The sequence below is a fragment of the Aythya fuligula genome, chromosome 8, assembly GCF_009819795.1.
Source record: "Aythya fuligula isolate bAytFul2 chromosome 8, bAytFul2.pri, whole genome shotgun sequence".
In the NCBI taxonomy this organism is placed as follows: domain Eukaryota; kingdom Metazoa; phylum Chordata; class Aves; order Anseriformes; family Anatidae; genus Aythya; species Aythya fuligula.
In genome coordinates, this window is record NC_045566.1 from 21,665,919 (window position 1) to 21,681,227 (window position 15,309).

The 15,309-nt window shown below is 56.7% G+C and overlaps 3 protein-coding genes across 3 annotated transcripts; 1 reads left to right on the forward strand and 2 right to left on the reverse strand.

Annotated features, from left to right (window-relative positions):
- The first annotated feature begins 754 nt into the window (after nucleotides 1-754).
- On the forward strand, nucleotides 755-6,903 carry ALDH9A1 (aldehyde dehydrogenase 9 family member A1). The gene is made up of 11 exons (XM_032192529.1): nucleotides 755-930; nucleotides 1,418-1,563; nucleotides 2,572-2,701; nucleotides 3,003-3,137; nucleotides 3,441-3,637; nucleotides 3,863-4,003; nucleotides 4,341-4,529; nucleotides 4,754-4,841; nucleotides 5,016-5,157; nucleotides 5,710-5,822; nucleotides 6,099-6,903. The coding sequence occupies exons 1-11, from the start codon at nucleotides 816-818 to the stop codon at nucleotides 6,191-6,193; spliced, it is 1,491 nt and encodes a 496-aa protein (XP_032048420.1). The 5' UTR covers nucleotides 755-815; the 3' UTR covers nucleotides 6,194-6,903.
- Nucleotides 6,904-7,131: 228 nt separating this feature from the next.
- Nucleotides 7,132-12,109, reverse strand: MGST3 (microsomal glutathione S-transferase 3). The gene is made up of 6 exons (XM_032192530.1): nucleotides 12,040-12,109; nucleotides 10,164-10,287; nucleotides 9,388-9,461; nucleotides 8,935-8,992; nucleotides 7,853-7,925; nucleotides 7,132-7,364 (listed from the first exon to the last, which is right to left on the reverse strand). The coding sequence occupies exons 2-6, from the start codon at nucleotides 10,278-10,280 to the stop codon at nucleotides 7,255-7,257; spliced, it is 432 nt and encodes a 143-aa protein (XP_032048421.1). The 5' UTR covers nucleotides 10,281-10,287; nucleotides 12,040-12,109; the 3' UTR covers nucleotides 7,132-7,254.
- A 933-nt stretch (nucleotides 12,110-13,042) lies between these two features.
- On the reverse strand, nucleotides 13,043-14,934 carry LRRC52 (leucine rich repeat containing 52; the record flags this gene model as incomplete). The annotated part of the gene is made up of 2 exons (XM_032192285.1): nucleotides 13,043-13,296; nucleotides 14,346-14,934. Coding segments are annotated over 2 exons (843 nt in total), but the record flags the coding sequence as incomplete, so codon positions are not given.
- Between the last annotated feature and the right edge of the window lie 375 nt (nucleotides 14,935-15,309).

The following is a 15,309-nucleotide window of genomic DNA, read 5'->3' on the forward strand; positions in this document are numbered from 1 at the left end:
ACGTTAAATCCTACATGTTGCAGCAGTTCTCCCTGAGAAGCACGGAGCATGAGGATGCTGCATTTTTGACACGGTGTAGATGCAGCCTTCCCCAAGGAGCATCCATAGTTGTGTAAGTCCTGTTTCCTACGTGTGGCCTCTGTGTGATGGCCTGACCCCGCTGCAAAGCCAGAAACACCCAAACCTGCTGCACCAGCCTTGCTGCCTTAGTTTATCCTGCAGCATGTGGTCAGCAAATCCAGCTGGGAGAGCCAAATCTGATGGGGCATAGCAACAAACCGTGCCTCGCTGGGCGAGGAGGTGCTGCGTGCAGCACAGGGACCTTCCCCGTGCCATCCCAAACCCTGCCTCAGCACCACGCTGCCTTTGGCTGAGCACATGTGGCATCGTGCTGTTTTATCACGCTGTGAGGGTGATGCACATCCAAAAATTATCTGAAAATTAGGGCTTTGGTGCTGTGCTGGCTTGCTTGCCTGCTGCAGCAGCTCTGTGGGGTTGCTGATCCTAACAAAGGGGGAACAGCTCTCTAGGTCTGAGCTCTAAGAACCCACAAAATACAACGGGGGGACACCTACCTTTTGGGGGAAGAAAGGACGGTTTCGGTTCCACCCTTTTTTACACCTGTGGGCCCTCCGAGCCGCGGGGGGGCGCCCAGGGCCGGGGCTGGGCTTGCCGGGGGGGGCGTTCCGGGGCTCTGGGGGGCTCCCCCCAGCTCCTGGCCACCCCCATTGCCCCGCAGCTGGCCCATGGTGGTGCCACGGCCCCTGCTGCAGCCCCTGGTGCCCCGGCTCCGCCGCCTGCTGCCCGGCCTCGCCATGAGCAGCGCCACCGGCTCCTTCTCCCTGCAGCAGCCCCTCAATTACCGGGGGGGTGCCCGGCTGCAGCCCGCCGATGGGGGGCAGGTGGAGGAGGTCTACGAGCCGGCCACAGGTGGGGGACACGCGTGGGGACACGGCTGTGCCTCGGGGGGGCTGCCCCGACCCCCGTATCCTCAGCCCTTGCAGCCTGGGACTGGCTGAGACCGTCTGCCAAAGTGCCGGGATTTGGCTCAAATGATTTCCAAATTAATTGTTTTTTCCTCGCCTGGCTTTTGGCAGACCCCAGGCAAGGTGGCGAGGGGCTCACGGAGATGAGGAACGCGTGGCAGGGTGCTGGTGGTGGAAGCTCAAGGGGGGGGAGCGAAAGAGTTTATAATGCCAGGAGCTAATTAATAACTTAATATGCCTTCAGACCCCTCCAAACTACAGCATCTCGCTGAGAAACCGGTCACAACTGAGTGGGTTTTGTTGGGAACCATTGCATCCGTAGCCTGGTGCGGGTGGTGGGACTGAAATTTGTGCTGCAAAGTGAATGGTGTGTTCTGTGCCCTTCCTCTGACTCGAACATCTCGTTTGTTTCCTGCTTAAAATGTGCCCAGGCCGAGTGATAGCCAAGCTGCTGTGCTCCGGGGAGAAGGAGGTGGACCTGGCTGTGCAGAGCGCGAAGGCTGCCTTCAAAGAATGGAGCCAAAAATCAGGCATGGAGCGGTGCCGGGTGCTGCTGGAGGCCGCCAGAATCATTCGGGTATGTCGGGGGCTTGCTTCATATTTTGTCTGCCAGCATTTTCGTGGGTTAAGGTGGCTGCTGTGGGCTGTGGTTCCAGCAGCACTTCCCGAGCCCCAGGAGGAGCACAGGAGGTAAAACCCCACCTTTGACCAGCAGAGGCCCTTGGGCAGGGCACCCGGTCTTATCAGGCTTGGCTCAAGGCCGGTGTGTGCTGCAGCACCTTTTCTGCCTAATTCTGGTAGAAGACATGAAGCTGAAGCAATCCAGTCAGGACCCTGCAGGGCAGGTGATTTCCAAGCTGAAGCTGCGTAGCTGTCACGTCCTTGAACTTCAGGATTTCAGACCCTAATGTCACGTGGCGGGAGCGTATTTTGTTTTAGCAATAAGACAACGTAGGAATGCTGTTTTCTTTCCCTTAGACAGCAGATAATACGTATGGGGAGAGGATACAAATATCCTAGCTTTATCACAAACTTGTCTGTGAGATAACACATTCCTGGACATCAAAGTTAATGCCCGTTGAGGCACAGGTCTGTAAGAAACCGGACCTTGCCCCGGCGTGTACATGCGATAAGAATAGTGTTTTCTTTCTGCCAGATTTCTACTCCTGCCAGACTCCTGCATCAGGCTGATATTTCTGTTAAAGGATACCTCCCAGCTCTGCTGCTTTGTCCGTCTTTTGCTAAATCCTCTGGATCGGTTTTGGTCTTGCTGTTTGCTGTCCCTCCCAGCTTATTTCTGTGAATTCCAGTCATTGTTTACCAGCTGGCTTTTCAGCTCAGTTTTGCTCATCTTTCAGATAAACAGCGCTGTTAAGCAAGACCAGACTAGCAGTGAACCCAGCAGCTCTCTGTTTGGCATTCTCCCAATGGCCTCTGGCAAATCGATAAATTACAGTTGGGAATCTTATCTTTTAGATAAAATGATTACTCAAGGCAGAGCCTGGCTTGGAGGTTGCACGCTTGGGATGCAGCTAGCTCCTTGTGGCTTCTCTGATGTGCTGTCATTGTGCTGCACCCCTCACAGGAACAGCGAGACGAAATTGCCACCTTGGAAACCATCAACAATGGGAAATCCATCTTTGAAGCCAGAGTGGACATCGACATATCCTGGCAGTGCCTGGAGTATTATGCAGGGCTGGCAGGATCTCTGGCTGGTGAGAGCTTTAGGGGAGTTGGCTCTTTATTCTCTGTCCTGCCTCTTGTCTTCTCTGGTACCTTCCATGATACAAGACCATCTTTGGTGTCGATTCCTCTAAGAGAAAGACTGCTCTTTTTTCTGAAGATCTTGGGGGAATTTTCAGAGCTCTCTACCTAACGCTGCCATGCTCTGTGAGCTTGTTGGGGTAAAAGCTGTGTGTGTGTGTTCCCAGACTAAGTCAGATCTGGCCCCCGAGGCTCTGATTAAACAGCAAGGGGCTTTGTTCCTCTCTTACTTCTGTCCGTCTGTCTCTGCAGGTGAACACGTCCAGCTTCCCGGGGGATCCTTTGGGTACACTCGCAGAGAGCCCCTGGGTGTGTGTGTCGGGATCGGAGCCTGGAATTACCCTTTCCAGATTGCCTGCTGGAAGGCTGCCCCGGCCCTGGCTTGCGGTATGGAGACTGTGCCCCTGGAAGCTCCCCTCTGAAGCCGAGTGATCCTGTGGGGGAGTGAGATTTGGGGGACAGAGACACGGACAAGGATCGCCTCGAAGGAGGTGTTGAAGGGGTCGCAGAGCCTTCAGGCAGGAAGGGAAAGGAAATGGAAGGGGGAACCTGGCAGGTGCGAAGAGGGCAGGGGACACATCAGGGGACACATCAGAGACAAATTCGTTGTGTAGGGTGATTTTTTATCGGTGGTTTTTATTTCCCCTGATGCAGTTTGGGTGTTAACCCCACCTCGCCTCTGTCCCTTAGGCAACGCGATGGTCTTCAAGCCCTCTCCCTTCACCCCCATCTCGGTGGTGAGGTTGGCAGAGATCTTCACCAAGGCTGGTGTGCCCAAGGGGCTCTTCAACGTGGTGCAGGGCGGGGTGGCCACAGGCCAGTTCCTGTGTCAGCACCCAGATGTGGCCAAAATCTCCTTCACTGGCAGCGTGCCGACTGGCATCAAGGTAAAGGCACCGTCACACTGGGGGACACACGGGGGCTGTTCCCTTTGAGAACGTCTGCAGTCTGAATTAAATGAGTCTAAGGAACCCAGCCTGCCCTTTGTGTGCGCTGGCTGCTTCTGTTGTTGGTGAAGACCCCTGGTAGCTCTCCCCTTGGGTGTCCCTTACCCCCTCCAGCCTCCGTATTGCCCGTGTGTCACTTGTCTCTTGTGTCCTTGCTTCTGCCAGATCATGGAGATGGCAGCTAAAGGGATCAAACCCGTCACCTTGGAGCTGGGAGGCAAATCCCCCCTTATCATCTTTTCAGACTGCGCCCTGGAGAACGCTGTGAACGGAGCCCTCATGGCCAACTTCCTCACGCAGGGCGAGGTGCGTGGCTGAGGGGAGCGGGTTTGGCTGCAGGTTTTGTGTGATCCCATTGGCAAACTGCCTTACGTGGGTCATCTCTGGGAGCTGAACGGGCAGCAAATCGTCTCCTGCTGGTGACTCGGTGCGTTTTGGCCACTTGGTGGCATCAGTTCCGCTGTGTCCAGAGCAGGCAAGAACAGCAGGACTGCCTGCCTGCTCTCCGCTGTCCCCAGGGTCAAGCTGGCTGGTTTAGCAGCTTTTTTAGGGGCTTTTCAGGGAACCCCTGCAGCAGGGCCCTTGCAGGAAGGCTTGCAGAGTGCAGCGTGCCTTGTTGTCAGCAGCCTGTTCTGTGTTCCAGGTGTGCTGCAACGGCACGCGGGTGTTTGTGGAGAGGAAGATCCTGGATACCTTCACAAAGGAGGTGGTGAAACGCACCCAGAAGATCAAGATTGGAGACCCGCTTCTGGAAGACACCCGGATGGGAGCCCTCATCAACCGGCCCCACCTGGATCGTGTCCAGAACTTTATCAAGCAGGCGAAGGAGCAGGTGAGATCGTGATGCTGCCTTGAGACTGCCCTAAAATAATGTCTTTTTTTTGTTGTTAGACAAGCAGACCGATAGTTCTTTTTTTTTTTTTTTTTTTTTGAGGGCCCAGGTGTGGTTTGTCTGACGGGGCAGCACAGCAGCAGGGATTGTTGTCCCAGAGCTGCTGCGGCTGGGCAGGATGTCCCCGTCCGTGCCTGCCCACCTCCTGCTCGGCTCTTTTTCAGGGTGCCCAGGTGCTGTGTGGTGGGGACCTTTACGTACCGGATGACCCGAAGCTGAAGAATGGCTTCTACATGCGCCCCTGTGTGCTAGGTATGTCCTGGAAGTTCATGGTGCTGGCATCTTCCACGTGGGTGTCCCTGAATTTCTAGAGAAAGCTGTGCTCGGCGTGACCCATCTCTGTGTGTGCCCCCAGGGGGCACTCAGGTGGGTGTGCTGGAGGTAGCTGAGGTGCCTGAATTAATTGGGAAATCTCTGTGCTTGCAGGGAACTGCACCGATGACATGACGTGTGTGAAGGAAGAGATCTTCGGGCCCGTCATGTCCATCCTGCCCTTTGACACCGAGGAGGAGGTGGTGGAGAGAGCCAACAACACCAAATTTGGGCTGGCTGGTGGCGTCTTCACCAGGTACAGCTGGGCAGCGCCGTGCTGGGGGGAGGTCAGGGGAGGGGAGGAGAAGGGAAAGACTGTGGCAACCTGGTGCTCCTCTTGTGGAGTCTGGCACGGGCATGGATATCTTCTGGGAACGCTGCAGAAATGCCAGAAGGGGACTTTGTAAGCGACAGCGCATCTCCTCGCAGCTCTCCTGAAGGGTTAGGTGGGCCCGGCCGTCCTTCAGACTCCTTCCAGCCCGTGCTTGGCCTGCTGCCCGCCTTCTGCATCTCCAGGAGGTGTTCGCCAGGAGCCTGCCATGCTGCTGAAAGCGTGCAAAGACGGCTTTTGGCTGCTTGCCGTAGCCCGCTCTGCTGCTGTCCTTGTCCTGCCCTCTCAAATCAAGCGCTGTTCTGCGTGTCCGTGGGGATAGGCGCTGGATCCTCAGAGTGGGCAAGGACTGAGAAGGGCAGGACGGGCCCCAAAAAGCACCGTGACCTGCTGGGGGCCTTTCTGTAGCGGGATGTCAGCTGGCACGGGAGGAGAGGGTGGAAGGGAGGCTCCGGCTGAGTTGCCCTTTCCCCGCAGGGACATCCAGAAGGCTCACAGGGTCGTGGCTGCGCTTAACGCCGGGATGTGCTTCATTAACAACTACAACGTCAGCCCCGTGGAGCTGCCCTTCGGAGGATACAAGGCATCAGGTGAGCAGCGTTTGGCTCTGCTGCGCCCAGGGGAGAGTGAGGATGCGCCTGTGTCTGCGGTGGCAGGCCTGGGCGGCCTCTCTGCTGTGTCACGGGGTGGATACCTCACCGGGGGATGAAAGGGAAGCAGGAGAAGGGGTTGTGGGTTTGTGCTGAGAAAGGAGGGAGATAAACTTTAGTATCACCCTGGTCTGGCTCCGTGCTGGTCCCAGGGGGCACGAAGGATGCACAAAGGATGCCTGGAGCTGTGCTCTCACCGCTGGCTCGTCCTTGCAGGGTTTGGCAGAGAGAACGGACGGGCGGCCATCGAGTACTACTCGCAGCTGAAGACGGTCTGCGTGGAGATGGGTGATGTGGAGTCCGTGTTCTAGTGGCTTTGGGGCCATCCGGAGGGCGTGCCGGCTCAGAATGGTGAATCATTTACCCAGCAATAAAGTGCTGAGAGACTGTAAGTGCCTGGGGGTGGGGCAGAGCGAGGGCAGCATTTGGCCACCCCGCTGCTGTGAGGGGAAGGGAACCTCGGAGCAGGAGGGAGCAACCTGGCTTTCAGCAGCTGGCACCTGCAGCTCCTTCATGTTAGCAGGGGCTTCCCCCCAGCAGATCTTGACCCCTGCTCTCTCTCACCTTCAATCAAGTTCAGTCTCCCCTTACCAAGTGTGACTCTCAGTGCACCTAAAAGCCCTGGGACACGTTGCTGTGCTGTAGCTCTGTAGACTGTCTTTTCTCTGGCTATATAAAAGCCTTAAGAGGAGCCTTTAGTTTTTCCCTCTAGCCCACTTGTGAACCAAAATTCTGTTTTTTATCTGTGCAACACCTCCAGGTGGGACACGATACTGTAGGGATGGAGAGCTGATGCTGCCCGTGGCAGGCATGGTGCTGCAGATGCTCTCCTCACACAGCACAGAGGATAATCAGAGTGGTAGTGAGCACTGACATAGAACAGCTTTTGCCTAAGACAGGCAGGCATCTATTTGATTTCTTTCCTATAAGCCTACTTCTCTTTATAAATGTGATGAAATAGCAAATTTAAATGTTTACGTAATCTTTTTTAAGTAATCAAATAAATACTAACTCTGCAACATCTTATTGGTGAGTGACATGAATCAAGGAGCCCAGAAATACGGTCTGATAGGGCTGGGCAGTTGCTGTATGGGTTAAGCAAATGGGCTGCAAGATTGCTTTTCATTCACCAAAGCCATAAAAGCTGGAACATCCCTGCCCGACAGGCAGATTTCTATAGTCCTATAAAATCAGTCGTTCTGGCTTGCTGCAAAACTCAAGACAGCCCTCTGCAACTTCAAAATAAAAATACAGAACTGACAACTTCATTTTATTGAATGAGGAGAAAAACAGCCAACAGGCAATGAAATGCTGTACGAGAAAACAGAACAAGAATCCCTTTGGGTTCCCAGGCAGCCACCGCGATGGTCAGTTAGTCCTGGCAGGTCCAACCAAGGTGCTGGAAAGCTGAATACACGCCCGTGCCCACCAGCCCAATGAGTGCAGCAGAACCGATGGCCCCTCTACTTCGATTTTTTGGCTCTGGAAAAAGACAGATTTTATCAGTTCAGCAGCAGTACCTGGCTCTCTCATCCAGGCCGCTCCCAGCTCTGCCGCACATGACCTTAACTTGCTGCAAGCGTGTTCAGCTTTGGCTGACCTCGCCCTCACCTTCAGAAAGGAAAGCTGGGGAAGTGCTGTGAGCGTGACAAACCCGAACCAATACAAGTGCACACTTGGGATGAGCCCCCCGCAGTGTGGTTTGCTGTGACTAGTGTGGGAAGCAGCAGATGAAACTGAAGAGGGAGCAGGAACTAGAGGTTACTCTAATAATAGCCCAAACTTGGTACGCCTTGAGATTAGAGCTCTTGCTATTGTCAGGCAGAGCACAGTGCAGCTTGCAGTCTGTGCGCCTGCACCCTCTGCTCTGCACGCTTACGGGAGGGAAGCTTTGTGCTGCCTCCTTGCCAGGAGCTGGAGAGGAGGCTGCAGTTTCCACAGCCCTGCTGTGCCGCAGGATGAGGACCCACCTCCTGTGTAGTAGCCGTAGGCATAGAGGATTCGCCCGATGATCCAGGCAACGCCGAGCCCCGTGGCAATCCGCTAGGAGGAAAGGAGAAGCGTGTAAGGTTTTGGAGGTTTCTTGCTGGCACCTGCTCAGCTGTTACAGCTGCCCTGCTGCGAGAAGGGACCACAAACTACAGCAGGGGTCCTGACCCAGCTGGGAATCAGCCTGGGAGAAGGGGGTGAGTGGTGTGGGGAGCCAGGGTGAGTTTCAGATCGGGTCCCTTTCGAGGCACCTCTGGGGTGCCTGTGATGTGCTGCAGGGCCTTGCAAGCCCCCCTCCACTGGTGCAGGCATGTGTACAGGTTTCCCTGCTGCGGATTTCTGCATTGCCACTTCATTTAGAGCTTGCTGCAATATGCTTCAGTTTGTCAGATCCGCCTGTGCCACTTCCTTCCCTCTCCGAAAAGGAATGTTCAAGATGGACCCGATTTGTCTGGTGGTGGTAAAGAAGAAGCTCCTGGTTTTAGGCTCTCCCAGATGAACTGCCTCCTCAAGAGCTGTCTACCTCTTCGATTTAAAAATAATCCAGGCTTTTTTTGCATCCTTCACACACCTCCTTTGGTGGTGAAGGTGGGTGGGAAGATCACAGTGTTCCCCATCTATTTTTGTCAGAAAAACTCTTTTTAAAAGTGTGTTTAAAAAGGAAGTGACAGGGTCCCCATCCTGTACAAAGCCAGCTGCTGAGTGGCCCTGCTGTGAGCCCAGCAGGACCCTGCAGGCTCAGGAGAACCAGGCAGGGTCGGAGGGACCCTCCCCAGCTGTGGGCTGGAGGCTGTGGATGCTGCAGTTTGTCTAACAAACCCCACTCAGGGGAAGGAAAGGGGCCTAGAGGCTGCAGTAGGGGCAATGATTTATGAAATTCTTGTGGTTCCCTGCACGAGAGCTCGTACCACTGCATTTTCAGAAGGGGCACGGCCGTGCAGGGGCATGTGGCTGGGGAAGGAGCCTGGCTGCCTCCAGAGGGGCGGGCTTGGCCTCCTGCCTGCTCTGAGTCAGGGATTAAGGGCAGAGTTCAGTCGTGCAACCCTGTGAGCTAGTCACTTACCGGGTGGTAGATGCCCCCAGTGGCTAGGAAGAACAGGAAGGAGGGATAAACTTCCAGTCTGAAAATGAGAGAGGAGGTTACGTTTGTTCAGATTGCTCGTAGAGAGAACATCTAGGCATGCAGAGAGCTGCGAGCATCCCTTGTCAACTGATGGGCCTGGCTGCTGTGAGCTTCCATGCTGAGGAGAGCTGCTCGGTGCTGTGGCCAGAGATGGAGGCACAAGGGAACTTTTTGCGCAGGCTTTCAGGGACTTCATCCCTGCCCGTGCCTCTGTCAGGCCGCCCCCCTCTTCTTTCCACTTTGTGCCCGAGCTGCTGCTAAATGCTGCCTGCCACCAGCTGCCCCAGGAGCTGCTGCCCCAGCCTCCCTCGGATGTGCTCTGCCCCGTGTTAGCCGGGTGGACCCTGACCACGAGGAGCCAAGGGCAGTACGACAATCGCACGCGGCACTCACGTGTTCTGGTGCGCACGCTGGATGCAGTTGAACATACGCCCGTGCTCAGGATCTGTGCTGTACATGGTGGGGTACTGTCAAAGAAACACAAGAGCAGAACGTGAGCAACACAGCCTGAACTCCAGCAGCGAGGTGCAGGCCCTGTGGCACCTCTCCCGGGGAGCCCCGTGCTGTGCTGCTGCCTCTAACACGGACTTGCTTCAAGTTAGAGCCTCACACCCTGCCCCGCGGCCCACAGCTATGTTGAAACTGCTGCTTGCTCCCGAATGCTTTTGTTCCACTGAGATCCCTTTGCTCCCAACGCTGCGTCTGCCTGCTTCGCAGGGAAAAAAGGCCGTGTGGTTTCTTGCCTGTCAGTGTTTCCGGGCTCGGAGCCTTCTGCTTTCAGCCGTCTCAGCTCAGTGCCAAGCGCCTGTTCTGCCAAGCCCTGATTTCTGCTGCGCGTCTGCTCCAGTTTGGAGAGCCGAAATGTCGGCTCCATCCCTTCTGCATCCACACGGCAGGGTAGGAAGTGCCAGTGGGGCATCCAGAAATAAACTAGGTGGCACCGAGCTTATCTGTAGCACTACAGCCTGGGAAGGCAAGGCCTGTGTGCCCTTCTGGGCCGGGGAGGGGACGAAGGAGGGGTGCTGCAGCCAGGCTGCGCTGTCCCTGCTGCAGGAGGAGGGGATCCCTCAGACGGGGATCGCTCAGCAGGGCCTGGGGCTCTCCCTCCCCACCAGCGTCGGAGCTGCAGCCCCTTCCCAACCCCTCTGCCCGAGGAGAGGAGGACTCACCTCCACGTTGTACTTCTTGCGGGCCTTTGCCACCTTGACGGCGAGGTGCGTGACCAGGACGAAGCTGGCGGCCCCCGTCAGGATGACGTAGCCGTACTCTTTGGAGAGAGCTGCCATGGTGGTGCTGGGAGGAAAAGAGAGCCCGTTACTACTGCAGGGGAGGACTGGAGCAGAGGCAGCTCAGTGCAGGCAGAAACACGTGTGTGTGTGTGTAAGAACTGCTGAGTCCTCCTAGCACAAGGACTGGCTGAAGGAGAGGAGAAACTCTCAGGGATTTTTTTACCTTTTGGTGCCTGCTGGGCGTTAAGCAGAACAACCCCTTGCAATTCCTGCACTTGCAGGAATTTCTCCACAGCCTGGCTGGAGACCAGGTCAGCCAAATTATGGCACTGTGCAAAGCCCTGCTTCACCTCCAGCCTGAGCAGTGCAGCCAGTTCTTGTCCCAACACCTTAAAAAGCTTGCAGCAGAACCAGGAAGGGGCCAGAGTGGCGCTGCAAGGGTGTTTAAAGATCTGCAACAGCTTTCATGTGAGGAACAGCCGAGTAAGTCCAGACTCATCTCGGAGAGCAGACAAGCAGGACTGGTATTCAATGAAGTCTGTAAAAGCTAAAGAGGGCGGACAGAAACCGGTTGTTTGCTTCCAAAGTCAGAACTCAGAGCCACCAAATGCAGCCAGGACAGGGATTCAAAACAAACAGAGGTGTTTTTTCACGCAATAAAATGGCCAGACGAGCGACGCTCGCTCCCAGCAGCTTCAAGGAACGGGCTCAGAGTCACAGAGAGCGGCCCCACCACCATCTGGCAGCGGTCCCCTTGCACCATCCCCACCTCTGATTGCGCCCACGTGAACGGAGCCTGTGCTGTGTCATGCACAGCACCAGGAGGCAGCGGGCACCTCTCTCCCCAGCACTGAGCCGATTCCCTCTCCAAACCAAACCAAACCAAACCGCAGCCCGTTGCCGTGATGCAGCAAGGTTCTGGTGTCTCTGGCGCTGTCCCACCAGCACGATCTGTTGGCACGGGGGACAAACGTCCCTCCTGGAGGAAGCAGCGCAGCCAGCCCTCCTTCTGCACCAGCACTGCTCAGCAGGGAGCAGGCGATTTAATTTCCCATTTGCGCAGGGATTTTGATCAAGACAACAGCTGGCTTTGTCCACGTGAAGTTTGGTCAAAAATTCTTAGTAAGCATGCTGAAAGCTCTAACTAAGACAGGTCAGCTGCACCCGCGTGCGACAGTTAGAGGCAGTTAGAGGTCACGCTGTGCATACAGCCCCTTCCTGCCGCACAGCGCAGCTCCACGGTCGCATTTCCCCCTTCAGCTGCCAGGCTTGGAGAAGCCCCACGCGGCAGCAAGGACCGGGCCTTTCGCCGTGCTGCGTCCTTTGGAGTTTTACCTTTTCTCTCAGTAGCAAAGGGCGCAGCACAGTGTTAAGCCAGGGGTTATAAACCTGCTGCTGGACCTTTGCTACCGCTGCGGAACTACGCGGCGCCTTTGCTCTAGCAACCAGGAGCCAAAGCGATTCCAAGCCGATACCTGCGGCTGCTCCCTGCTGCTGCTGCCTCTCACCAACCTTTGTCTGCAGCGCAAGGACTCTGCCCACGAGCACCGGCGCCCTGCACAAGCCTAATTTTGCATCTTCCCTGCGGCAACGCTTGGGCCTGGGTCCGCGGGGGATGATGCAGCACGGCCGGAGGGCTGCGGGAGAGCTCCCAGGGAGCGCTTTCCCCCCAGAGCAGCGATTCCCAGCAGGCTCACCACAACCACGCCGCAGTAAGGACTCAGCAGGGCCGCCCCGCCTCCCCTGCAGCCCCACACCGGGCTCTCGACCCTCCCCGCAGCCCCCCGCAGCCCCCCGGCCCCCTGCCCGCACTCACCCGCACCCCGGGGCCCGGCTCAGGTGCGGTGCGGAGCAGCCCGGGGCGGGAGCGGGGCCGGGACCGGGCTTGGCCGCGCCCCGAGGCGGAGCGAGGGCTGTGGGCTCCGTGCTGCCCCCCAGGGGGCTGCGCCCTCTCCCCAGGCCGGGGGGGGATTTTGCAGGCAGCTTTTGGGGTGCTCTCGTGATGCTCGTGCCCTGTTCCCTCGCAGGCGGTGCCGGGTGGGGAAGGCAGCCCCTCACTGCTGTGAGCCCCGTGCCAGCGATCCGCGGGATCTCGCTTACACCCCGCAATGTTCTGGCCCGGGGGGAGGCACGAGCCCCTGTCAGCACTGGGGCTGGGTGTAAGCGGTGTTTTACCTTAAAAAGCAACGCAGTTGTAGGGAAACGTGGTACAGAATGAATTAGGAGGTGGACTTTTTGGTTCTGAACGTGTCCATAAACTGGGAACCACCACAGCGGGACAGGGCGCGCCTTTTGCTGTTTTGGGTATAATGGAGAAGCCAGCAGGCCCCAGGGCCCTAAAAGTCCTGGGTTTAAGCTCTTTGCTCACACACCTGCCTTCCCCCAGCAGGGAGCTCTCTGGGCTGGTCCCAGTCTAGCCAGCAAAACCTCGGTGAGCTCCCTGGCTACAGCACAGCTCCGGGCCTCTCCTGCATCTCCGAACTCCTCACGCCTGTCCCCGTGACAGGGCAGGCCGCACGCTGACCCTGCTGTCCCGCAGCCTTGCGGTAAAACAGGAGCGTAAATGCTGCTGGGGGTGCATGGCTCTGTCCACACACCCTCACCGAATGCTCTGCCAAGGTCCCAGGTCCCAGCGGAAGAAGGAAGGCGGAGGCAGCACAACGAGTGAAACTGGAGCACAGAGATTTTCATCTCTGGCAGTTTTATTTCACTTCAAAAAAAAAATAGCATCTAAAGTGGGGCATAATGTGGGAAATCATCCAGGAAGGGCCTGCCTTCAATTCCCAGGACGGCGTTCGGAACGCTTTGTAGGGCTGGTCCTAAGCGACCGCGTCTTCCTCCTCCTCATCCTCCTCCCCCTTGGAAGTGTGCACTTGGTAGATGACGGCACAGACGCCGGCCAGCCAGGCCACCACGGTGCCAGCAAAGAATATGCAGAAGCCAACGAAACACAGGAAGATGTAGTCCTGCTTGTGCAGCTGGGTCAGGCAGCTGGAGTGCAGCTGTACCTCGGCTGCAGGCAGCTTCCAGGCATGGAAGGCTTCGGGTGTGTAGCAGGTGATGTTGTCAGCATCTGCAGAGAGAAGAGCAACGGCACGGTTCTTTTGCCTGTTTCTAAGGCATTAGTGAGTAGGAGTGCTGCTAGAAAAAGGACGGAGCAGTTTGCTAAATTGGAAAATTTCGCCACGCTTCACATCCTCCTCCCTCCACAGCCCAGGAAAAATCAGAGTTGCACCTCTGCCAAACCACAGCTGCCGGAATGATTTCTGTGGTGGTGTCTCCATGGGAAAATATCGATGGTCGGATTATGGGATCGTGACAAACTGCTATAGCTCACTTTTATTTCAATAGAAGAGCACTTGTAGGTTGCTTCTTTTTTTTAAAAAAAAAAAAATCTTAGCTTCTGAAGTGACAGGGCTAAATTGAAAGAGGCCCTTGGAGACTAGAATAATGAGGCTTGCATGGAGGGAGTCAAGTTTGAAAACTAGAGTGGTTTGCAATTAGGCATAATCTCACCTGCTTTGTGAGAGAGAAAGAGGAAACTCATTACTGATTCGGTTGCACTGAAGTAGTGACTGTGTCCTGTCGTATTCTAATACAACAGATGCTGGCTTTTCCCTCTGAAGTCAGCAAAGGCTGCTTGTGGTGGAAAGCACTGTCTCCTTTTTGTTTCTGTAGAAGCACAGCGTGCCTTTGGCCACAGCCCTCTCCTTCACCTGCAGTTTAACACCCTGCCAGCCACAGTTACGGCGCCAGGCATTTCGTGTATGGAAATGGGTCAGCAGGGAGCAGTGTGCTCACAGCCCCACCGAGGTCAGCAGCAAAACTCCTGCTGGCTTCCACAGCAGCACCCTGACTCTTCCTGCAGACCCTGGCCAGAAGAGGGGCTGACTGGGTTTTAACCCAGCTTTTCAGCATTGAGCAGAACTGCTGTAGCAGGACTGCAAAGAACAACGGCCTCCCAGGGGTGCTGCGCAGAAACAAGGGCAGTATTCAAGGTGAATGAGACACTGCAGGAATCGGAGAGCCCAGGACTGGAGGGGCTGCACCAAGGAGGTGAGAACAGAAGCAGGAACAGGCTGCAAACATTGCCACAGTGTGGAGGGGGGTTAGCTGCCTCACCTGGGAAATGCACGTTGCTGTCTGCCATCCAGGTGATGAAGACCAAAAAGGAACAGTTGCAGTGCCACGGGTTGTCACTGAGCCCCAGAAACCTCAGGTTGGGCAGGTCCCGGACGGTGCTGGTGTCCAGGAACATTAAGCCAGTCCGGCTGACATCCAGGTGCCTCAGCCAGGTGTTGTTGGCAAAAGCATCCTTCTCGATCGCTACGAGGTTGGGGTTGTCCGAGATCTTCAGCACCACCAGGCTGAGGAGCTGCGAGAAGGTGCCGAATGTGACCTGCGTCAGGTTGTTGAAGCTGAGGTCCAGGTAGACGAGCTTGGCCACGCCGATAAAAGTGAAATCCAGGTCGTCCCCTAAGAGGTTCTTCTGGCAGTCCAGGTAGACCAGATCAGCCAGGAAGCTCAACTCCACCGCCGGCAGGTAGGAGACGTTGTTGGCTGCCAGGATCAGCTGCCTGGTGTCCAGCGGGATGGCTGCGGGGAACTCCTGCAACTGTCGCCCCGTGCAGTTCACCTCCAGGTACCCGCAGCTGCACCCGCTGGGGCAGTGCGCGCTCCCCGCTGCCAGCCCCGTCCCCAGGAGCAGCAGCAGGAGGAGGAGGAGGAGGAGGAGGAGGCTGAGGGGCCGCCGTCCACCTGAGGGAGACATGGCCTCCCGCCTCACGCACCGCTCAGCCCTAGGCGGGCAGCGTTACCATCGCCGCGGAGCCGTCCCTGGGGAAGCGCTGGGACTCACCTGACTCCTTGGCACGGCGCCTGGCTGGAAGCTGAGCTCCCGGCGGGTTTTCACCTCAGAGCGCTGCGGGGTCTCTGCAGCCACCTGTGGGGAGGGAGGAGGGGAGGGGAGGGGGGGGGGCGCCATTTTACCTCAGGGCAGCTTCTCCCCCTCAGCCGCGTCCCCAAGGGAAGGGGGCCCGCCGCCCGCCGCCCTCCTCGCACCTTCGTCGTCTCCTCGCACCTTCGC